At 35.9% G+C, this 24452-nt stretch overlaps 2 protein-coding genes and 1 long non-coding RNA gene across 5 annotated transcripts; 2 read left to right on the plus strand and 1 right to left on the minus strand.

Moving 5' to 3' along the window:
* Positions 1-785: 785 nt before the first annotated feature.
* On the plus strand, positions 786-12999 carry bin1a (bridging integrator 1a). Of its 3 annotated transcripts, XM_026272296.1 has the most exons (20): positions 786-1041; positions 2450-2530; positions 2668-2722; positions 2827-2921; positions 4631-4726; positions 4808-4915; positions 5038-5130; positions 5607-5692; positions 6285-6360; positions 6581-6636; positions 6848-6892; positions 7319-7391; positions 8470-8592; positions 9415-9492; positions 9884-9901; positions 10367-10564; positions 10893-10946; positions 11759-11821; positions 11927-12028; positions 12109-12999. In XM_026272296.1, the coding sequence occupies exons 1-20, from the start codon at positions 955-957 to the stop codon at positions 12208-12210; spliced, it is 1689 nt and encodes a 562-aa protein (XP_026128081.1). In that variant the 5' UTR covers positions 786-954; the 3' UTR covers positions 12211-12999. The 3 variants fall into 3 exon arrangements, with proteins under 3 accessions (XP_026128081.1, XP_026128083.1, XP_026128082.1); XM_026272298.1 differs by lacking the exon at positions 10367-10564; XM_026272297.1 differs by lacking the exon at positions 6848-6892.
* On the minus strand, positions 10493-16692 carry LOC113108890 (uncharacterized). Its single transcript, XR_003292820.1, has 3 exons — positions 16557-16692; positions 10830-10929; positions 10493-10634 (listed from the first exon to the last, which is right to left on the minus strand). It is a non-coding gene; the product is annotated as an uncharacterized LOC113108890 (long non-coding RNA).
* On the plus strand, positions 15853-24228 carry slc23a3 (solute carrier family 23 member 3). The gene is made up of 12 exons (XM_026272295.1): positions 15853-16361; positions 16653-16789; positions 16883-16953; positions 17072-17145; positions 18012-18193; positions 18370-18454; positions 21479-21674; positions 21783-22033; positions 22150-22255; positions 22478-22645; positions 22743-22838; positions 23338-24228. Exons 1-12 carry the CDS (start codon positions 16227-16229, stop codon positions 23598-23600), a joined length of 1764 nt encoding a protein of 587 aa, XP_026128080.1. The 5' UTR covers positions 15853-16226; the 3' UTR covers positions 23601-24228.
* The last annotated feature ends 224 nt before the right edge of the window (positions 24229-24452 follow it).

The following is a 24452-nucleotide window of genomic DNA, read 5'->3' on the forward strand; positions in this document are numbered from 1 at the left end:
AGGTGGCAGTGTTATGCTTTAGAAAATAACATGTGAACTGAACTTACGTCATAAAATATAGGCTACTTCATTCAGCATGTTGCTTTCTCTTTACCACTTGTGTTATTATGGTGGATGTTGATATATGCTGAAGGATCAAACACACACATATATCAGTCTATCATTTTTCATTGTTGTGCATGCAACCGATGGCTACTGGTTTTGAAATGATAGCTTCCTTAGAGGCATGCTTTGAGGTCTCACCACAAATTATCAAATGCTCTGGACTGCCTAATTCTGGTGCTCCAATAAATGTTTGATCCACGAACCACTAAGAGGCTGGCTGTGTACCACAAATAAATCAGAACCATCTGCTGAAATGTGATGGAGATTTTGCGGAGAAACTCTGGAGTTTATGCAGTTCTGTTCAAGCCAACCCGCAAATGTGTCTGAACCAAGCACAACCCACAAACATTTATTTTTCTTTTTTCTTCCTTTTTAATGTATTTAAAGCAAATGTTACTGATTTAAATAGACTACTGAAGCAAATCAGTAGTCCAGTTTTTGTGATTGTTTATGACATTTTTTTAAAGTAGTAGCTTTGAATCCATTTTTAGTAATTCATCTGGTCAATACGTCCTTCAGTAGAAACAACTCCTAAATTATAAATATTTCTATTACACATCCCACTGTTAAACCACTGAAAAATCGACAACAGGTCTAAAATAATGAGTTAGGTCTATGTGACATGAAAAAATAGTTTACTGTCCCTTTAAGACTGCGCTATTGTCATTGGTCAATGGCCATCAGTATCGTGTGCGCTTGTGCGGGTTCATTCTGCTCCCGGGGCGAGTGTTATTATAAGGCCTAGAATTGAATGCACCTGCATTGAGGGAAAAATCAGTCTGTTAAATTAGATATTGTGACAAATGCTATTTTGACTTGTTATTAGCAAATAACACAATCCAGATAAAAATGGCTGAATTACCGATGGGGAAAGGGGTATCCGCAGGAAAAATAGCAAGCAATGTACAGAAAAAAATTACCAGGGCTCAGGAAAAGGTAAGACGTTTTAACCATCAGATATATATCAAATACATCATCTCTTTCAACACGGATCTCAGTGTTATTTGCCTGACATCACAATTAAACATCTAAGGACGTCAGTATCGTCCTCTAGCGTGATGTGTCAAAGGAACGCGTCAGAGTCGAGGCTCATCCATGTAGCTACTGATTATCAGATACTAAAATACGTGCATTTGCCTCATCTATATTTGCAAATGTTTTGATAATTTTATGGATAATGCAATTTCGAAAGCGCAAACTCGCTGTTTATTTAAATGCACTGGGGCTGTTATATGGAAACGAGCCTGTTAGACTAGATTTGTGCGTTCGCGTTGAAACCAGGACGATCAGTTCTCAATGTGCTTTAAGCTTCAATTAACCCATTTTTGCCTATAAACCTTCGCATTAAATAGATGAAATAGATGAGCGCGGCGGGGATGTCCGGATCCTTTTAATGAATTGGTTCACAAAACAAGTCCGAACGATTCGTTCACGAATCTGATCACGATTCGTCGGCTCACTCGTTCATCAAACCGAGATTTGATATAGATTTTTTGATATACATATTTGACTCTGTGATATACATAAACAGTAGTTGTTTTTTTCGCGTTCACTTGATCACACTCACTCAATGACGTTTTAACCGGTTCTTTGAACGGATCGTTCTAAAGAACCGATTCGCGGAAATGAGTCAGACTTCCCTTCACCACAGCAAATGAGCAGCTGCATCCCCCTCATCCTTTTGATTCGTCCGCTTTTGAATGCTGCAGCCTGATATTTCACAACCTTATGTAAAATACACAAACAACTTTTGTTTTAACCTCCTCGCTCAAGCCCAGAAGTAAATTGTGGTCAGACTATTTCCATTATTTCCTTTAGAATGATGTTTGGGTTCTTCACACCAGCTGTCACTGAATAAGGCTACGGAAATGAAAGATTTCCTTTAAATGTTGCAGAAACAAATACATATGCTAGTCATGGTCTTTGAGCAATAGATATGATTTTGACAATTTATAAATGATTTGTACAGTATTTAATAAATAAAGTTCCATTTAGATCTTTTTTATGTTCATCTGTGCAGCTACAGTAGCTTGAATTGAATCTGCTACTGTCGTTTTCTAAAGAGCAATAGTCCTTTATGTTGTAGACACACATTTACAGGATAATAGGCTCTAGATATCCAGTCTTAACCTACAGTATGTATTTCTCATCAGTGTAAAGAATCTCACTCCACATAGAAGTTCTGGGTTGTCATTGCAAATTGAAAACACTTGAACTTATTGTTCATTTAATATTTCAATAACATGAAGTACATAACTAGCAAAACTGGAAATGTAACAAACCACAATAAATGCTTTTTAAAAACATGAGCAATGTCTTCAATAATGCAATCATCTTCTCTCAGGTTCTCCAAAAGCTTGGCAAGGCAGACGAGACTAAAGATCTGGCATTTGAAGAGGGTGTGATCAACTTCAACAAACAGCTGGTGAGTGTTTTTCTTTTTCGAACGAATTTTTTATTTATTTATTTTTTTCATGTTCAACTGCAAGCACTGGGAATCTATTCTATTTTTTTCTTCTTGGTCTGTGACTCTCTGTTTCCATTTGTCTTGGGCTTACATAGGTTGAGGGATCCAAACTGCAGAAAGACCTGCGGGCCTATTTGACTGCTGTGAAAAGTGAGATTATCGATTGACAAATTTACACACCTAAATGCAACATGACTCAAGGATGTTGTGTTCTTAGCATTGCTGATTTCTTTCTTTCTCATGGTTTCCCCCAGCCATGCATGAGTCTTCTAAACATCTGTACGAGTGCCTGGATGACATGTATGAGACTGACTGGTATGGCAGAAAGGAAGTGGACTCACTTTTGGAGGTTATTGTTTTATACTCAAGTCAATGTCAGTAAAATGTGTTTTAGACTCAAACAGTGTAATTTGAGCCCCCTCTTGTCCTATTAATACAGTTTAAAATGTCTCAGCTTTGTATTTTAAAAAGGAATAATTTCAAAACAGGACAGAAAATTGCTGTTTCTTTATGTAAAGAGTAAACCAAATAATTTAGAATGTTATAAAATTCATTTAACACATAATTAAGGGCAGATGTGGCAAAAGGTATGCTCTAAAGCTTTTCTTCTTTCCATTTTCTTGTTTTTAATTCATGACTATCTGTCATTTCACCATGTTTTATTACATATTACACTACTGTTCTGTTTTTTTATGTTTTGAAAGAGTATGCTTGCCAAGACTGCATTTAATTGATTAAAGGGGTCATATGATGCGATTTCAATTTTTCCTTTTTCGTGAATAGATAAGATCTCTAAAGTTGCAAAGACTAAAGTCTCAAACCCAAAGAGATATTCTTTTTAAAAGTTAAGACTCATCCACGCCCTCATAAAACGCCTTGTTTAAACACCCCCCCCCCCCCCCCCCATCTATACATCACTGTGTGGGAAGATTTGCATAACACCACCTAAATGTTTTTGTTTTACACCCAGAAGGTTTTATTGTTTTTGTCTTGTCCCACCAGTGTTCTGACTGGAACACAGCATCACATGGTAAAGGGCGTAACATTTCCGTCACACACCTGAGGCATTCGGCCAATCACAAAGCTCTGGGTAGCTGGCCAATCTGAGCACACCTTTCTTTTTAGACTGATGAGCTTTGTAAATATTTATACATTTCAGAAAGGTGGGGCATAGGGAAGTAACAATAATGTACCATATGTGGAAAATAATGTTTTTTTTTTTTTTACATTAAACCGCATAAACACATTTCGTTACACCAAATAATGTTATTTTTTTGCTACGTCATATGACCCCTTCAGAATTCAGAAAACAATAGTATTGTGAAATATTATTACAGTTAAAAAAATAATTATTTTGTATTTAAATATATATTGAAATATAATTTATTTCTGTAAAGGCAAAGTTTAATTTTAGCAGCCATTACTCCAGTCTTCAGTGTCACATGTTCAGAATTCATTGATGATTTGCTGCTTAAGAAACATTTCTTGTTATCAACGTTAAAAATAGTTTTGCTACGTAATATTTTTGAGGAAATAGAGATACATTTTCTTTTAATATCTTTTTTACTCTCTTTTAATCAATTTAATGTGTCCTTGCTGAATAAAAGTATTAATATCCTTTTCCTTTTTCTTTCTTTTTTTATCCCATGACCTCAGACTTTTGAACAGTAGTGTATGTGTATGCATTTTACATGTCCACCATTTTTACTTGATTTCTGCTTTCTTTGAAAGGAATGTTAGGAGTGAGGAAACAGATGGGAGGTAATTCAAGGGGTTTTGATTATTAATTAGTTGTTGATTTTATAATAGCTAGTTTCTAAACATGTAAATGCTGTTTAGCTTTTCAGCAGTAACTGCAAAAAATTATTATTCATCCACCAAGTAGTGACACTAGAATTAGCTAAATAGTTTTACAACACTGAGGATCCAGCTGCTCTGTGGTTGTCCCGATAGGTACAGCACGTGTCATGTGTGGTTGTGTACTTCATGTATTTAAGATAGTCTTCCACCATCCTGATCTTTTGTATCTATTGTTGTGTGTGTGTGTGTGTGTAACAGGATTCAGACCTCCTTTGGACAGATTTCCATCAGAAACTTGTGGACCATGCACTTATATCCATGGACACTTACCTGGGCCAGTTTCCTGACATCAAAGTACTAAGATCCCAAAACGATGCTGTAGTTTAACATATCAGGCTGTGATTTTCTGTTTAACATCTGTATACTTCTTTTCAGGCCCGTATTGCAAAGCGTGACAGGAAGCTGGTGGACTTTGACAGCGCACGACACAACTTTGCTGCTGTAAACAAAGGCAAGAAAAAGGAGGGGATCAAGATCACCAAGGTACAGCCCTTTGTTTTTTACAAGACTTTTGCCATTTAGTTTCTTGTAGTCATGTTGTTGTTTTAATGTTTCTATAGTCGGTGCATATGGAGTAAGCCACTTTTTTCCTCTTCTCTATGTAGCCAGCTTCCCTGCTGGAGAGGGCCGCCCCAGTCTGGGCTCAGGGGATCCTGTCGGCCCATAACGTGGCTCAAACCAGCCTCTCCAGGAGTCAGGTGAAACACTATAACTTAAAGGGATAGTTCACCTGAAAATAAATTCAAAAATTCTGTCATTTACTCACCCTCAAGCTGTTATCAACCTGTATGATTTTCTTTCTTCTGTTGAGCATAAAAGGGAACATTTTGAAAAATGTTGGTAACCAAACAGTTGACGGCAGCCATTGACTTCCATTGAATGAAAACAAGTACTATGGAAGTCAATGGCTGCTCTCAACAATAAATTCCTTACATTTTACTACTTTCTGAGCTATTCTGAGATACTAGCCATCATCCTGATCATTTTGCTTGGTCAATATCAGCCAGAACAAATAAGTATTTTGTTATTACATGGTTATTCCAGGCATTTTTGGGCCAAATAAATGACAAATCAAATATGGCAGGTGAAGCTGTTCATCATGTTTGATTAGCTGTGGGTGAATAAGATGAATGAACTCCATGTCGTGCAATAATGTCATTTTTTATGTTTATAGGCAGAGGAAGAGCTGGAGAGGGCACAGAAAGTGTTTGAGGAGATTAATATAGATTTGCAGGAGGAGCTGCCATCTCTGTGGAACAGGTCTGGATTTATTTATTGTCTCTCATAGATCTTCTTTGTGTTTAGTCTCACAGACTTTTGATTTAGGCATTTATGGTCCACATTCCAGCTAATTCTGGCTAAAATCTGCTACTTAGACAGGAAGAACCATGTTCATCATCTAAAACAACGTGCAACTGTTCATTTACTTTATGAGAAATATATGGGTGGATAAATGTAAAATCTACAATAATAATAGACTGTTTTTTAACAATGCAGTAATACAATCAAATTATTGCACAGCAGTATCTGTTTTACAGATAACATCAAAGACAGTGGAAAATGTCTAAATGATAAGTATGCAGTTTAACTGCTAAAAGCAAGTACCTCAAGCAAAATTCAAGAGAACATATTTCACAGATTCAGTGTCATGAGCCTCTGTATTTGCCACTTTGTCAAATACAGTACCTGTACACCCTGAATCACAGAAATGACCTGACAATCTGATTCACTCTTGCTATTTTTGTGTGCAATATGCACCAGATGGGTCATAAATGGTACATGGGTGTAGCGTCTTAGACTGAGGTCTGTTGTCATCTTGTGGAGGGCTAAGACTGTGTTTGCTCTCTTCCAGTCGTGTTGGCTTTTATGTGAATACATTCCAGAGCGTGGCTGGTCTGGAGGAGAAGTTTCACAGAGAAATGGGAAAAGTAAGGGCTCCAGCTCAACACCATCCACTGACAGAACATTGTTATTATGTTTTGTATATAAGTGTTAATAATCTAGTGAATGAGTAGTTTATGTGTGTGTGTGTATTAATTGATTAATATAAATATTATTAATATAATATTGACTGTAACATATGAACGAAAAACTTCTACATTTCAAAAGATGTTGATTTTCCATGTTTATATATGTTTTTACTTACAGATTAATCAGAATCTGAATGATACGCTGGAGGAATTAGAAAATCAAGATATGTCCAGGTTAGTCAAATGTATATGCAGCATACATACTTAATGTTTACATTTATAAGCACTGCATTGTCTTCATTGTATATTTTAACCATGCTGGCTCCTTTGTAGCTATTTTGCCTCAAAATGGTGTGTAAATTGTGCATATGGCAATAATTAGTATTTATACAATTAAGTTTATACAATTAAATAAATGAACAAACCAAACACACCACTCTCACAGAAAAACAGGTAGCCAAGGGGTGAGGACATCAACAGCCCAGAAGAGGTAACGGTAGCCCTACAGTGCTGTGTGATTGAGTGTGTGTGTGTGTGTGTGTGTGTGTGTGTGTGCGTGTGTTCCGTACCAAAGCTGTTTGTGTGCCCTCAAGGGCTGCCCACTTAGACAGGGGCTTGTCTCGTGCAGTCTGTCTGCAGTCCTGAGAGTTCACTGCATGAACAGATTGATTTTGCACAGGAAGTATCTGCGTCTGCATGAATACCTGTTAATTTTGGTACTATCCTAAGTGTAGTTACAGAATTTCAGTTCTGGCTTGGAAGTCTCTCAGATAAGCTGTCGGTCACACTGGCCATCTAAGACTAGGACTTGCACTGTGAAGCATTGGTGCTTGCATTGAGCCTAATCAAAGCATGACACACAGGGGCTCTTTATAGCCATGATACTGTATTTCATTATTTGTACTTTATGCTGCAGTGACAAAACACAAGATGCCAATCACACACTGAGTCCAGGAGGACCGGCAGCCATACCCAAATCACCGTCCAAGGTATGCATGTAGAAAACACCAATGCATTGTACTTGCATGTAAAATAACACAGCCCTGCATCTTGAGAAAAAATCTTGGTCACACTTTATTTTAGGGTCCAATTCTCACTATTAACTAACCATTAACTATGACTTTTGCCTCAATTAACACCTTATTTGCTGCTTATTAATAGTTTATAAGGTAGTTGTTAAGTTTAGGGTATTGGGTAGGATTATGGATGTCATGCATTATATGTACTTTATAAGCACAAATAAACAGCCAATATGTTAATAATAGACATGCTAATAAGCAACTAGTTATTAGTGTGAACTGGACCCTATACTAAAGTGTTACCAAAATCTTAAATTTGGTGATTATCAGCATATATTTATGTATCTGCTTTAATGCTCTTAAAATATCAAAATAAATGTGACCCTGGACCACAAAACCAGTCTTAAGTCGCTGGGGTATATTTTTATCAAAAGCCAAAAAAAACAACATTGCATTGGTCAAAAGTACATATTGTTCTTTTATGCCAAAAATCATGTAAAGTAAAGATCATGTTTCATGAAGAAATTTTGTAAATTTCCTACAGTAAATTAATTTTTGATTAGCAATATGCAATGCTAAGAATTCATTTGGAGAAATGTTAAGGCTATTTTCTCAATATTTAGATTTTTTGGACCATCAGATTCAAGATTTTCAAATAGTTTTATCTTGGCCAAAAATTGTCATATCCTTAAAAACCATAAATCAGTGGAAAACTTATTTTTTTCTGCTTTCAGATTATGTATAAATCTCAATTTTGAAAAATTGACACTTAAGACTGGTTTTGTGGACCTGGGACAAATATAAAAATAACAAAAGCATTCATAAGTAAATTACAATTAAAGCAAGGTATTAAATGAATTTAACTTACATTTAGCAAAGGAATTGCATCAGGACACATAAAATAGTGTAAAATGATGTGCTTGAGCAAACAGCACTATTTTTGGAATCAGTACCCCAAAATTTATAATTGTGATTGTGACTGTGATTTGCCAGTATTAAAGTGATTTTTAAATGAAATATGAAACCTATTTCATTTTTGTGTTTCTAGCTAAAGCCTATGGTTCCTCCACCTCCTAAAGTTACTCCATCAAAGGATATGAAGCAGGAGAACATTATCAATCTGTTTGGTGAGGCATCCGCCCCAAACATAAGTGTCACTTCGCCAACACAGGTCTGCAGTACTTTCTTCTCTTGTAATTCTCGTCTTTGGGCTAATTATGCTACTAGTAAAGACACTAGGACTTGCTAAAATAGTTTGAAAAACAGACTTCCTCACAGTTCCCAAGCTGGAATTTGAATAGTAGGATGTTGAATTTGAGTTGGAATGAGTTTACTGAATTAAAATACAATAAATATTGTTGGTATGAAGAACATGGCAATAGCAGGTCACTTCTCAGGTGTTCTTTGAAAAGTTTCCATCTTTTAAGTCTGTTTGGTGTTTGGCTCCACTTGGGTAAATTGTAAAATTGGTAGTTAATATGTTAATATTAAAATTAAATACTTTTTTATGGATGGAATAGAAATTTTGTAATAATTAACTGAAAAATAATACTGAAAAATAAACATAACATTTCGCATAGAATAAACATTTCTTGGAATGTAAATCAATTTGATTTTACTTTCTTAAATTCAAATCCAAATCATACTTTTTGGCTCCTTTTCAAACTCAAGGATTCAAATATTTTGTTTTGATAGTTAGACATCATGCTCTTATATATATTATAAATTCTTATAAACTGATACCCTTGCAAATTTAATATGGTCACATTTACCATTGTTCTGCAAATTGTCATGGATGAATTGCAGTCACTTCAATAAGAATCCATGTAATCTGGAATTTCAAAAAGATTTGTCCACTCAAATTTTGCAACAGGTTTAATTCAGTAAAACAATTTTTCCTGCTTATTAACCAACAGAAACCTTCTCGTCTGAAAGTGACAATGGAGCTTTTTTTCCTGCAAAATTTCACAGGAATTTTCTTTCTGTTTGTCAGTATGATGCTCCAGCCACTGCTAATCTTCTGGATATGGATCTGGACTCACTTCAGGCTGCCACCACACCAGCCGCACAGGTCTGTCAGAATTAGAGGAACTAAAAACAGTTTTTTTTTTCTTACAGTTTTTATTTAACTTTCATTCAATTTAGCTTATAGCAGTGTTGCAGTACTCAGGTTCAGGCAAGACCAGACACAGTTCTGAGCCCAAGGCCATATTTTCTATGTCTAGTAAAGACCAGCTCATTCAAGTATGAGTCTATGCCGAGTCTTAATGCTCCTGAGAATATGGAGTCTAGAGAACTGGATTCTGAGTCTGGTTTCGTCCAAACTCGAGGACTACAACACTTACAGTATGTTTAAATCATGCATTATAACATATTCAAAGTGTGCATGCAATGGAACATCAAATTGACAAATCTACTTTGTCTAGTCATTAATTTAACTTTGCTTTTATGCTTTTTCACAGCCTTGGGAGACTTGGGAGGTGAGTGTGCTTTTATGTTCGCTCATAGTTGTAGTGTATAGCAGCATACATAACCTTTCCTTTTAATTCAAACAGGATCCTACACCATTTTAAAGAATTTAGCTAATAATATTCAGTATATGTAATGGTTGAGGAAGTCTGTCAGTTGCAACAAAAGCTATTCCATTTAATTTCCTTTCACTGCAAAGCTTTCCAGCATAAAGATTGTAAATGTCTTTCTGTCCTGCTTTAGTAACTGTCTGCGATATTAATGTTGCATGTCCCACATCCTTCCATAGAGGCTATATGACCTCCAGTATTGTGTGTTCAGCTGCAGAAATGCTCATCTGTGTTTTACACTCTCTCTGGCTCCTCATTCTTTCTCCTCTCTGAATGATCCCTGCTCATGCTTTTCCCTGCTCCCACATGTACCCTTTCCCACCATTCCCCTCACCGCCAAACCCACCCTCCTCCCTGCCTCTGTAGCAAACAGAGAAGGAAGCTGAGGTCCCTCAGACATGGGACGATGATGGTACCCAGCCTGGGCACTCTGGCTGGGGCGATGATGGTACCCAGGCTACCTGGGATGATGATGGTAGCCAACCTGATGGCTCTCAGCCTGTGCAGGGGAATGACAATGATTCTACCCAGCAGGCCCAGGGGTGGGACGATGATGGGGCTCAGGTACAAAATTCATAGCGCAAGCTGACAGGAGCTGAGCTGTGCTATATTGAGGTCGCGCTCCTGTAGGAACCTGTGGATGGAGGCGAACAGTTGCTTAGCATGGCAATAGGGAGAATGCTGGTAGCAGAGCTAATAGTAGTAATAGTAGCTGAGTAGTTGTAGTAGTAACAGCTACAGCTGGGCTTGCTATGTTATGAGGATAGCTGTGTAATACGCATCTTTTTGTTCTCTTTTTCAATTCTTTGCTCTCTCTTGGTATTTCTACCTCTTATTCTTCAATCTGTATTGGCCCTCTCCTTCTCTATCTCCCGGTCTTTTCTTTTTGCAGGTCACAGAAAAGGTAGCTGTTACAGAAGAGGCAGTAGCTGAAACCATAAATGAAGTAAGTGATGAGTAAGTAAATAATATAAGGCATAGCATACGATCCAAAAGTGTAAAATCTGATCATCCAACCCAAGGCAACAGCATAAAGAACAAAGAGGAAGTCCATAGGCGACTCAAACCCTTTATCAACATACACTACTAATCAAAAATGTATTTATTTTTGTTCAGGAAGTATGCATTAAACTCATCAAAAGTGACAGTTAGGACATTAATAATGTTACAAAAGATTTCGATTAAAAAAAAAAATGTTGTTTACCACAAAAATGTTCACGCTTTCCACATAAACATTATACAGCACAATTGTTTTGAACACTGATAATAATGAGTTGCAAATCAGCATATTAGGCTGATTTCTGAAGGATCATGTGCCAATGAAAACTGGAGCTGAAATTTATCTGTCATCACATAAAAAAAGACGTTTATTAAAATATATTAATATAAAAAAACACTTATTTTAAATTGCTAAATTTCAGATTATTACTGTTTTTATTATATATGTATATATATGTTTTTTTTTTTACTTTTTTTTTACTTTTTTATCTAATGTAGCCTTGGTGAGCCTTGTATTAAAATAAATAAATAAATAAATAAAAAATTGAAGGCTAATAAGTGAGTTAGGACTCCCTCTGGTGGACTGAAGGAGCAGCTGCAGACCCCCAGAGCAGTCCTAAACACCTACCAAAGTGTAGCATTAGCTTGTCAGACATCAAGCGGTGCACATTTCATGTTTTGATGCTAATTATTAATATAATACATAAAAAAGTAAAACGCTTATGTCTGTTATTTATTGACATTTATTGTTTAACCCAGACTGCACAGGCGACCACAGAGAGCACAGAGAGTGTAGAGATGCCAGAATCCTTCCTGTTCAAAGTGAGTGCGAAATTATGTTTCAGTTTAGCTAACATTGTTCTTTTAATTAACTAACATTGTTCTTCATTAGCAGAAGAAGTGAGACATGTATTTGTGTGAATATAGGTGAAAGCAATGCACGACTACAATGCCAATGACTCTGATGAGTTGGAGTTGAAGGCCGGAGATGTGGTGCTGGTAGTAAGCTATGAAAACCAGGATGAGCAGGTTAGTATAGTCGTTTTGATCAGTTCATACCCAAGAGATCTTGGTTTTAGCATCACTTAACAGTGTTTCTGTGCTTACAGGATGAAGGGTGGTTAGTGGGAGTCAAAGAGTCCGACTGGATTCAGCACAAAGATCAAGGGAAAAAAGGAGTCTTTCCTGAAAACTTCACCCAGAGGATGTGAGTGGCTGTGATCCACTTGACCTGTTGTTAATCCTTCTGTATAACTCCTTATTGCTTCCCCTCAAAATGCAGACAAAAAAAACACTGTACTACACTAACAAATGCACAGTCACAGGCAATCTGCTGGTTATGTTTGTGGAAGTTGTTGACAGGTTAGTCTTTGCGTTGTTGTCACCATGTCTCATATTTGTCACGGTGCAAATATAAGAAGATTGGAACAACCATTGATAAAATAAGTTGTATTCTGTTAACTAGTTTCGCCTTGTTTAATAGATGGAGTAAAATACCCAAAATAAGTCTTTGCTGCAAATGTTTTTAGACTAGACATTCTTAACCATGTCCCATTTTGTGTGGAAATGTTTTAAAGTCGAAATCCCAGATGAGCAAACAAACTGGTGAGAAAACAGTCTCTATAGTCCAATACTGAGTACTAGCTGCATGATATATATAGTAATGTCACAGGTTGAAGCAAACAGTATTTATTTTTAAAAGGTGATTAATATTCCTCTTGAGACTGGAATGCACTATACAGCTTTTCAAATCTAAACAGATTTTAAAAAGCACACAAAAAACACTAGGCGTCGTACACTTGCCATCTTTGTAAATGGTTACAGAGGAAAAACTGGACATCAAACACTAAATAACTGAGGGTCATAAACTACAAACGACTTCAAATTGTTATTGTTTCTAGGAGATGCACTATTAAAAATAAAGCTGCTTAAAAATAACCATTTTTTGGTTCCACAAAGAAGTATTCAGTCAAAGATTATTTAAAGAACCATCTCTTTATTGGCTTTTTATAATCTGAAGAACCTTCTTTCACCACAAAGAACCTTTTGTGAAACAGAAAGGTTCTTCAGATGTTAAAGGTTCTTTATGGAACCATGTAGACAAAAGGGTTCTTCTATGGCATCGTGTGAAGCACCTTAATTTTTAAGAGTGTGTGACAAATAAAAGCAATATGTGTTCTAAATTCTAAACGGTTAATATCCTCTGATTGGATGAAATCACAGGCTGAATTTTCTGTGAAATCTGTCAACTCCAACAGCCCGAAATCAGCAACTAGCGCCAATTCCTCCAGACTGTAAATTAGGGCAAAAATCTGTACAAAAGTCACGTTGTGAATTCCAGCCTTCAGTTCCATAGTCCTACAATAAATACGACAGCTGAACACTCCTTGAAGGAAATCGAGTTTGACGTCTCAGAGTCAAAGATCTACCAGATCCATTTCTGCATGTTTAAATCAGAAACAAACTCAAAAGGTAAAATAAAACCATCTAATATAGTTAAAGGAGTATTTAAACCTTCTCATTAACGAACAAAAAACATATGCACTCATTCTATATGCAGTTAACGATGACACTAATGAGGCTGATGTATTTAACCCCAGACTCTTGCTCAGGTTATATTTATATGAACCTGTGTGCTATCTTTCACCCTTAGCTTTACCTTATACACAATATTACTGTCCACTGATTTTTTGTTGTTGTTGTTGATGAAGCCATTTCAGAAATGAATGTGGTTAATATTCTTCACTGTGCAAATTGAGTCATATACACATAACTTGTCACAGTCATTTAGTAAAACACGGTTTATATCAACTGAAGGAGAATTTCTGTCCTTCTTAACATGAAATGCAATAATCTCTGCACAGATTTTTATTTCTTCATGACTCGTATTCATAGACACATCAGAGATATTGGATAATGGCATTTTGTGATTTGAAAGCGGGTATTAATGCTCATTTGTGTGAGTTTTAATACAGTAGAACATTCAAAAGTGACTTGGAATATGCATAATATGAATTCAGTCCTCTTACACTGTAATTATAGTTTTATTTTTGTACATTGTGAGTCAAATGAGAGTTCAAATGATTTTATGTGCCATGAACACTGGCTTTTACCTGGGGTCTTTCTCAGTGCTGTATACTCTGGTCTTTTCATGTTTGAATCAGAAAGTACCATCAATCTCAGAGCAAGAGCAGGTTTAGTGAGGATTTGAACTTTTATAAGGAACTGAACTCAAGCTGGTATGGCGGAGATATCGATTTTCCAGTCATCTGTTGTGCTGAATGAGAACTTGTTTGGTTTGCTTGCTACCCCTGATCTCTCGCTAACTGGACGCGTCATGTGACGCAAGCTTGAGGGAGGTCTTGCCATGCTTCACCAGGTTTGAAGCACGTGTTGCGTGCTAGGTTTTGGTATCCAGTACTGAGAAATAAATGTGATCTTGTATAGAGACTGATTACTGAGTTATTTAAGCTGCCAATGCATCTTTAATGACCTCACACAAGCTCTTAATTAAATCGAAAAACCTTGTTGGTGGACAAACACTTCCTCTTCATGTATTTGAGCACAGTTACGATATTTGCTAGTGTTGTTGTGTTGTTGCAATTGTGTCTGTGATCATTGTGTAGTTTTGTTACATTTCTTCACTAAAGATACAAATTCTCTGAGCATATCTATATCTATAACTAGTGTGAATGTGAAAGGAGCATACTTAAATCCATGAGCAGTGTGTCTGTGTGTAGTGACTTGATGTTTTTTTGCTGAGGTTGGCCTGGGAAACCAGGGTCACTTTGCGCCACTGTAAGCCATGAGTAGTCATTCTGCAGTCCTGTATCCTGCTGACTCACCAGTGCTAATAAACATGGATTTAATCCTGTCAGATTTCATCTTTTGTGTGCACAAATTGTCCATATATATATATATATATATATATATATTTAAAATATTTATTACAGAAATAAGAATATACTCGTGCAAAATGATTGTAATTGAAACAGTTGTGATTTGTGATTGTGTTCATTGCAATTAAATGAAAAACTATTATAGATTAAATTAATATGAAATGCAATTAGAAAAAATTAGAGAGCTTTTATGACTTAATTTATATAATTTCATTAATTCTATTGTCTTTTAAATATTTAACCCTGGACCACAAAACCAGTCTTAAGTCGCTGGGGTATATTTTTAACATTGTATGGGTCAAAATTATAGATTTTTCTTTTATGCCAAAAATCCATAGGATATTAAGTAAAGATCATGTTGCATGAATATATTTTCTACATTTCTTACCATATTTAGTATTTAGATTTTTTTTTTTTTGCACCCTCAGATTCCAGAATTTCAGATCCTAACAAATCATACATCAATTGAAAGTTTATTTATTCAGTTTTCAGATGATGTATAAATGTCAACTTAGAAAGATTTACACTTAAGACACTTAAGTTAAAGTGCACTGCTGAAATTAAATTATATTTGCTGTCATTTCTACTCTCTCTCTCTCTCTATATATATATATATACACACACACACACACACACACACACACACACACACAAATATATATGTATTTACCCATTTCTAATAAAGTTTAAATTAAGTGGATTTAAAATTTATATAATTTAAATGTAATATATTTGAAAAAATACATTTAAAATTATGATCAAGTACTTTACATGTGCTTTAATATTTTAGTCAACACATCAAAATAAGTGCACTTCTTTAAAACATGACAATGTTTTAAGATAATTAAAATGATTTAAAATGTATTTCAAGTATTACTTTATTAAAGTGCACTTTTTACTTTCTGTAAGTGTGCTTAAGTGGAATTTTATGTCATATATTAGCTGCAAGCACAGTTTTTTAAAGAATGCTTTTAAGATTTGAAGCACACTATAATTGCAAATTTCTTACAATTTAGCACACTTTTTCAAAAGGGTAAGTTTAACAGTAATGTTACAGTCAAAAACACAGATTTCTCCACAAGTCATATCAGCTTCCCAAGCAAAGCTGTTGCAATAATCCATTGTTATTTTAAGTCAATGGGAAGATAATGATTAAAAGGAGTAATGCTGATGAAAAACCACACGTTGCATAACTGAGTCAAAGGCCATCATGTGAGGAGGAATCGAAGAGAGAAAGAAAGAAGGAATTTAGTTAACACTGTAAAAAGAGTGACAGCACAAATAGTAAGGAAAGACAAAGAAAAAAGGAAAGAAAAAAAGAGAAAACAATGGTGAAGACACATAGATGCAAGAAACTCTCATGTAAAGAGCAACCTTTGGACCAAGAATGGCATAGAAGAATAGAGAGCCTAGATGTGAATTCCAGTCCTTCATTGATGCTGAATATTGCCCTTGCACTCCAAGTAAGTATTTATTTATTTATTTTTCTTATCTCTTTTGAAAGTTAAAAAAGTCATATAGCACAGTAAGCATGCACTTTAACTCCTCTGTGGATCACAGCTATACTCTAGCTGTTGAAAGTGAAGTCATCCTTGATTTTCTTTTGTAACTTAAAAAAACATACTTTCACATTTTAGTTACAAATGCTGAAATCTTACCTCATAATGAATTACATAGACAGGATGTTCTCAGAGCAAACATTTAACACAACAACTGAAAAAGTAAAAAGTGTTTTGCTCTCTGTCTCCACACAGCATGTGCTGGTTCTGTCCTCTCTGTGTGCGCTGGTTGTGGAAACACTCATTCAGGAAGTAGACAAAGACAGAATAGTGGCCTATGTGTTCTTTAACTCAGGTATATCTACGCTGTTGCAGAGCTGGATTGGATCACGGTAAGATTACATTTACCCTGTTGCTTTCCATGTGAGCTGATATAGTTGCACTAAAGCATCTATAGAGATAAGTCCAATGTTTACTCTGTTTAGTTTGCCATTGATCTTGGCTCCATCTTTGGACTTTCTGATCCCTGCCTTGGCTCTGCTTTCTGCTCAGTCAGGTGAGAATGACAGAATTAAAGTGAAGCCAAAGACATTCTAAATACCTACCCACTTAAACACACTAACAAACCCAATGAAACACATCTACAGAAAAAATAATATTGTATTGTGTGTTAGGGACTGCTGTGGCCTGCAGGGGGCAGTGCACTGAACCAGAGGAGCCTGTGGCCCCAGCACTCCCAATAAGAGAGGTAGAGCACAGTGCTGTCCGTGGTGCTGAACATTCAGACCACCCTCCATTGTCACATTGTTCTACAGTAACGCATTGTAACAGCAGATCCCACTTCACAAAAAGTAGGCAAATTGATTTATTAAATGTATTTATTTATAACAGCTTTTTTTTAACTTTATTTATTTGAACAGGGACACTGTAAAATATACATTAACCTTAAAAAGGAGAGATGCATTATATCAGGTTGTAGCATTTATGCTAATTTCCACCTGTAGTCCCAGGGCAGGCTGAAATAAAATTATTTCTGCTACTTGAAATAAAATAGATGCTAAATTAAATATGTATTCATTTATTTATTTAAGGGTTTTTAAAGGTAATTTGCTTCTTGAAATAAAATAAAATTTTACCTTTAATATAATTAAACTTTATGTCAGCTACATTTCAAATTTTCATTGAAAAAAAAATGACTAAAATGAAATAAGAAAATTATTATTTTTTTTTTAAATCAAAAACTATATACAAAAGAAATAATGAAAATGACAAAACAAGAAAATTACTACAACTTTAACTAAAGTAACAAATAACTTTTTAAAAATGTATTTAAACAAAACAGTTATTGTTAAAAGTATTTGTAATAACATTCCACGATATTACAGTTTGAAATAAAATCAAATTAAAAATATCAACAAAAACTGTAATATATCAATCATTTATGTATGTATGTATATATATATATATATATATATATATATATATATATATATATATATATATATATATTATACTGACAATCTGTCTGTGCGAGTTTGTCAATGCTTGTCCAGTAAAGTGTCATAATACTTATTCTACTTGGCGTATTGTGTGTATGTGTTTGTGTGTGTGCAGTTGAGAGGCATGGCTGTGGTTGCAGGTATGGTGCAGCTCGCTGTGGGTTTGACTGGTCTGGTTGGCTTTGCACTGGGACATTGTGGACCATTAGTTCTGGCTCCTCTTCTCTGCATTCTGGGTTTTTCCATCTACAGGGAGGCAGCACTGTTTTGTTCTGACCACTGGGGCATGGCTGCACTGTAAGCAAACACATTGATGAAAAAAACTGCAGTTTATAATATTAGTCATTTGTAATATTATTTATATTAGTAATTGAACAATATGGAAACACCCTATAAGAAATACATTTTTCGCACATAGTGTGCAACTACATAGACACACATACTGCACTAAATACAATTTTCTTTGTTTTCAGGGCAGTTGTTCTTCTGGTGATCCTGTCTCAGCATCTGCACTACTTTCTGCGGCTGTCAGCATTCTCCGTCTGCAAGAGACTTTCTGTGAGTCAAATAAAGGTTTTTTGGGGGCGTTTCTTAAAGGGTTAGTTCACCCAAAAATCTAAATTATGTCATTAATAACTCACCCTCATGTCGTTCCAAACCGGTAAGACCTCCATTTATCTTCAGAACACAGTTTAAGATATTTTAGATTTAGTCCGAGAGCTCTCTGTCCCTCGATTGAAGCTGTGTGTACGGTATACTGTCCATGTCCAGAAAGATAAGAAAAACATCTTCAAAGTAGTCCATGTGACATCAGAGGGTCCGTTAGAATATTTTGAAGCATCAAAAATACATTTTGGTCCAAAAATATCAAAAACTATGATTTTATTCAGCGTTGTCTTCTCTTCCGTGTCTGTTTATGAGAGAGTTCAAAACAAAGCAGTTTGTCATATCCGGTTCGCGAACGAATCACTCGATGTAACCGGATCTTTTTGAACCAGTTCACCAAATCGAACTGAATCATTTTAAATGGTTCTTGACTCCAAACGCATTAATCCACAAATGACTCAAGCTGTTAACTTTTTTAATGTGGCTGACACTCCCTCTGAGTTCAAACAAACCAATATCCCGGAGTAATTCATTTACTCAAACAGTAGACTGACTGAACTGCTGTGAAGAGAGAACTGAAGATGAACACAAAGCCGAGCCAGATAACGAACAAAAGACTGACTCGTTCACGAGTCAAGAACTGGTTGCATCGGTTTTTGGATCACCAGTAGTGATGGGAAGTTCGGTTCTTCGGGACAGTTCGATTCAATAAACCGGTTGAAGAAAACGGTTCACCGGTTCTTTTGTGCTCGACGTAATGGCATCATTGGCCTTCATCCAAGCCTTCGGTTTACCCGCGCTCATAACACTAGCACAGAATCAGTTCAGAATCAATCAACAAAAGAATAATTTCGGTTCAGACGCTCTGTGTGTCGGTCTGCTTCACGCTGAATCACACATGCGCAGTATGCAGTACTCGAGAAAGAGTCAGTCTTTTGTTCATTATCTGGCTCGGCTAGGTGTTCATCTTCAGTTCTCTCTTCACAGCAGTTCAGTCAGTGTACTGTTTGAGTAAATGAATTACTCCGGGATATTGGTTTGTTTGAACTCAGAGGGAGTGTCAGCCACATTAAAAAAGTTAACAGCTTAAGTCATTTGTGGATTAATGCGTATTAGAGACGTGAACCGTTTCAAATGATTCAGTTCAATTCTGTGAACTGGTTACATCAAATGATTCATTCACGAACCTGATATCACTACACATCAGTGAACACGCTCACAATAGACCTGGATGAGAAGACAATGATGAATAAAGTCGTAGTTTTTGTTATTTTTGGACCAAAATGTATTTTCGATGCTTCAAAATATTCTAACTGACCCTCTGATGTCACATGGACTACTTTGATGATGGACTAAATCTAAAATATCTTAAACTGTGTTCCAAAGATAATGGGTTCTTATGGGTTTGGAACGACATGAAGGATAATTATTAATAACATAATTTTCATTTTTGGGTGAACTAACCCTTTAAGGCTAGACTACACTGTAAGACTCAACTGATTTTAAAACACTATGCCCTGACTAACTTGCTGATTTCTTTGCAAATGGCTATATACAGCATCACACAGCAAATGACTTAGGATCACACACTAACTTGCACAGAAACATGTGCCTCTTAGTGAAAAGATGCTTGAATCAGTATGAAATATTAAACATGTTCAATATCCTCCAGCTGGTCAGAGTCGGCTCCCATCATACACTACATGATTTTCTGTGAAATCTGCAGTCTGTCAACTTTCACTTGTCCAGACTCGAGAAGTATAGTGTATTCCAGACATTACTTTGATTTTGAGAGCCACTTCTGCAAGTGTTTCTTTACATTTTAATGTTGTGTGACTTACCACAAAAAAAGGAGTTTAATTTCCCTCCCAAAACTAGTGTAACACAGACACCTTAGATGATTTATGGGATTTCCTGTGTTGCACTGGTAGTCGAGCTCTTTTACAGCTTTTAACCTGCAGTACATTAGATCAGTGTTTTGCCTGTAAGAAGATTATATCATTGATCTGGGCAAAGTTTCCCAATGAAGATATGCCTTGTGTTACAGTGATCTTTGGCTAAAATGTTCTTAATTTAATATGAGGTTGAATGTTGTCAAAGGTTATGGGAAACAGTTTAAAGCTTTTTATGAGTGATCGTAAGCTCGTATTGGAATCTTGCTTTTGGGAAATCCTTATTAGTTTTTCTCTGCTCTGTGGAACTAGACAGTGCCTGATTGTCTAGTTATTATTCCCATCCATCTGTGTAAATGTTTTGATGTGGGAGTGTTTGTGTGCAACTTAAAATGTATGAATTACATTATCCAATTTTGATGTATTTTCTTACAGCATTTATTAATGTTAATTTTTAAATATAAATGCTAAAATGTATCAGTATATGTAAAATTTTACATTAACCTAGATTGATGCTTGTTTTCTTTTTAAAGGTTGAAATATGTTTACAATTTTCGCTGAAAATTTGGTGCTAATAAGATTTTTATTTCATATTAATCAACATATTAAAATGATTTCTAAAGGATCATGTGACATTGAAGACTGGAAAATTCTACTTTGTCATATCAGGAAAATATATACAATAGATAAAATATATTACAATAGAAAACAGTTAAGTTTAAATTTTAATAATGTTTCTTTATTGTATTTTCTATCAAATAAATGCACCCCTTTTAAAAAAAATCTTACCAACAACAAACTTTTACATGTACTTATGTTTATGTTTATGTTTATGTTTACATGTACGCATAGATTTAAAATGAGGCAAATGTGGCACCTGCAAATACACGATGACCCTTTTTTTAGAACTTCTATTTTTTATTTTTACCATCTGATCTTTTTGCATAGGAAATAATATAGGTCCAATGACATTTTTGCACTAAACAGTCCATATACTGTTGGGTCACTGTATGTAAGGTCCCTTTTTATGTCCACACCCTATAACAGTTATATTGTCCCTGCTCTTTGTCCCCATTCTGTGCAGGTACTTCTGTCTGTGATGGTGACGTGTGGTGTCTGTGCTGCATTGGTGCATTGGGGACATGTCCATCTGAACTCTGTGACCCACATGCTCTCAACAAAGAGAAACGCCACCTTCATTCAGTCCAGGAACGGCCCACACTCATCTGACTTTGTCTTTCCTAATGACTCTGTACCCTGGCTGGACTTCCCCCTTCCAGGTAATGTGAAAGATCAGTTTTCAGTTTTAGTAGCTTTGTAGCAGCGCGATAGAAATGGTATTTTTTCCTTTTTTTGTTTCGATCTTTATGTTTCTTGTGTACTTTCAGCTCCAGCGCTCCCCCTGCTGTCTGGGAAAAGCATTGCAGCAGGAGTGGCAGCAGGCCTGTCTAGCAGCATTAGCTCTCCGGCTGTCTACGTGGTGGCAGCTCGGCTCCTGAAGGCTCCTGTGGCCCCAGCACATGCCTGTAACAGGGGCCTGTGTGTGGATGGACTGGGAAGTGTGCTCTCTGGCCTGATGGGGGCGCCAGCAGGAATGTGCAGCAGTGTGCCTAATGCATGTGTTATTGGGCTCAGCCAGGTGAGAGACTGTACTGATGCTTTCACAAAAGTATTATGATTGATAGGTTTGCCTAGGATTCATTCTGTTAATGTTTATTGTTATATCTCTTCATGATGTTTCTCTTTTTCTCTCAGTCTGGGTCCCGGAGCAGTGTGCAGCTCGCTGGGGTGTTGTTGTTAATTCTCGGGGTGTCTCCTCAATTAGCTCAGATGGTCTGCTCAGTCCCTCTGGCCATCCATGGTGATCATCATTGTAGATTTTTATATTTTCATTTTCCAAACATCCAAAGGACTTTCCATCTTTGTAGCTCATACTCTACTCTAGTCTTCTTGACTGTATACACAAATCCGCACAGCTACGCAGGTTTATTTCATCGGGTCAATCTATAGTTATGGTTTCAGCCTGAAGATTATGTTGTTATACTCATAGTCTAAATGTTTGCATTTGCTCTTGTTCTCTCAGGTGCGGTGCTCAGCGTGACCTACACGCTTTCCGTAGCAACAGGGATAACTTATTTCCAACATGCAGATGTTGACTCTGGACGCAACATTTTTAATATCGGCTTCACAGTGTTCATGTCACTAGCACTGCCACGCTGGTTCAGACTTCACTCTAACTTCATACAAACAGGTATGGGATAATGCATGTGCTTCATTAAAGGACATTATATACATTATTTTGACACGGGTCCATTTCATTGGATGAATTTTCATCTCTTTGTGTTCAGGTGTACCCAGTGTTGATGTGTTTCTCCGGTCTCTTTTAACCTTGCCCGTTCTCTTTGTGGGGGTTTTGGCTTTTCTTCTAGAGCACACGGTTTCAGGTAAAACAAAACACACAAATACACTACCATTCAAGTAGTTTGTGGTCTGAAAGATTGTTTTAAAAGAAAATATCATATAATTCTAACCAAGGCTGCATTTATTTACAGTATTAGATCAAAAATACAGTACAAACAGTAATATTGTGAAAATGATTATTTCTATTTTAATATATTTTAACATTTAACTTATTCCTGGGATGGCAAAGCTGAATTTTCAGCAGTCTTCAGTGTCGCATGATCCTTCAGAAATCATTCTAATATGCAGATTTGATGCTCAAGAAACATTTCTTGTTATTGTCAATGTTGAAAACAGCTGTGCTGCTTCATATTTTAGTGGAAACCGTGATAATTTTTATTTAAAGGTTTTTGATTAATTGATTTATTTGAAATGGAAGTCTTTCGCGATATCATAAATGTATTTACTGCCATTACAGGGAATTATAGGAGTTTCTTCCTAAAATAAAGCACTAAATTAATGTCTGTGATTTTTGGTATTTAGGGACTTTGCCTGAGAGGGGTCTTGCGCGACATGAAGGCACAAAGAAGATTCTGTCTCTCGCTGACCTGCAGCAGGGTTACAGCCATAGTCCAAACATGGTGTATGACCCTCCTCCACTCGTGATGAAAGTGCTGGACCTGAGGGGCTTGAGAAGCGTCCCGTTCTGTGCCTGCAGAAGCCCTCCTGTTGAAGAGGTGGTAGTGACAGTCCCAGAGATGTCTAGCCTATTACCTGACAAGGATGCTGCTGTTAGCAGCAGCTGAAGTTGTTCACTCCAACTTCTATTGTAGTTTTTTTGTATTTAACTTTTTATAAATTGTATTATGTTTATGAGTGGTACAGTTTTGTATTACTTCAACCTTTTTGACTTGAGGACCCACCCATTAATCAACAAAATGTAATTATTTATTAGATAATTTAAGTTAGATTGTTTTATTTTATTAATAATATTACTATTATGAATAATTCATTAATAGTAATATATTAATTTGAGGCTCCTTCATTGGTCCCAGCCGCTGGTTCAGAATAACTGGATAGAGTGCATAACTTGAGTTTCGGAGGTGAAATTGATCAAAAATTGATTTTTAATATAATTTTAAAGATTTTTAAGACCTGTTTTGAGCTCCAAGGTTCTTGATCGGTGGTAAATGCTTTTCTTAGAATTTGTAATGGAAAAACTACATTACCCATGATACCTTGCAGAAAATTCCACCAATGAGAGAGCAAGTGAGCAAACTTTGGCAAAAGAGCTCGCAGAGAACATCCACTGCATGAATCATCACAAATAACTTAATATTCTGGTGTACTCTTAAAATGGCTAAATAATTTAATATATATGAATATTTTCAGAAAATTTAAATTATGTTGTTTTATAGCTATAATAAAAAAAAATTATGAATTAGTTTTGTTTTACCAGTGTTTTTAATTCATGTCATCCGCAATGCTTCATTGGATTGTAGTTCTTTCCTTCAATAAATCCAGTACACCAGTCTTGTACCTTTGTCTTTATGTCTGATATTCGAATACCTTATGTACATTAAATAAAAGTTTGTGTTGATGTGATTCACCTTGTTGCTGGTTGATTTGATTGATGGCTTGTAATAACAAAATCAATT

This window comes from Carassius auratus, chromosome 9 (genome assembly GCF_003368295.1).
Source record: "Carassius auratus strain Wakin chromosome 9, ASM336829v1, whole genome shotgun sequence".
NCBI classification, from domain to species: domain Eukaryota; kingdom Metazoa; phylum Chordata; class Actinopteri; order Cypriniformes; family Cyprinidae; genus Carassius; species Carassius auratus.

What these genes read in the sequence shown, in the direction of transcription:
- slc23a3 (XM_026272295.1), top strand. Translation starts at nt 16,227, where the DNA reads ATGGTGAAGACACATAGATGCAAGAAACTCTCATGTAAAGAGCAACCT. An exon ending in CTCTAACTTCATACAAACAG is followed by an intron (nt 22,646 to 22,742) that starts GTATGGGATAAT and finishes CTTTGTGTTCAG; the next exon opens with GTGTACCCAGTGTTGATGTG. An exon ending in TCTAGAGCACACGGTTTCAG is followed by an intron (nt 22,839 to 23,337) that starts GTAAAACAAAAC and finishes TTTGGTATTTAG; the next exon opens with GGACTTTGCCTGAGAGGGGT.
- bin1a (XM_026272296.1), top strand. Translation starts at nt 955, where the DNA reads ATGGCTGAATTACCGATGGGGAAAGGGGTATCCGCAGGAAAAATAGCA. An exon ending in TTACCAGGGCTCAGGAAAAG is followed by an intron (nt 1,042 to 2,449) that starts GTAAGACGTTTT and finishes ATCTTCTCTCAG; the next exon opens with GTTCTCCAAAAGCTTGGCAA. An exon ending in ACATCAACAGCCCAGAAGAG is followed by an intron (nt 6,893 to 7,318) that starts GTAACGGTAGCC and finishes TTTATGCTGCAG; the next exon opens with TGACAAAACACAAGATGCCA.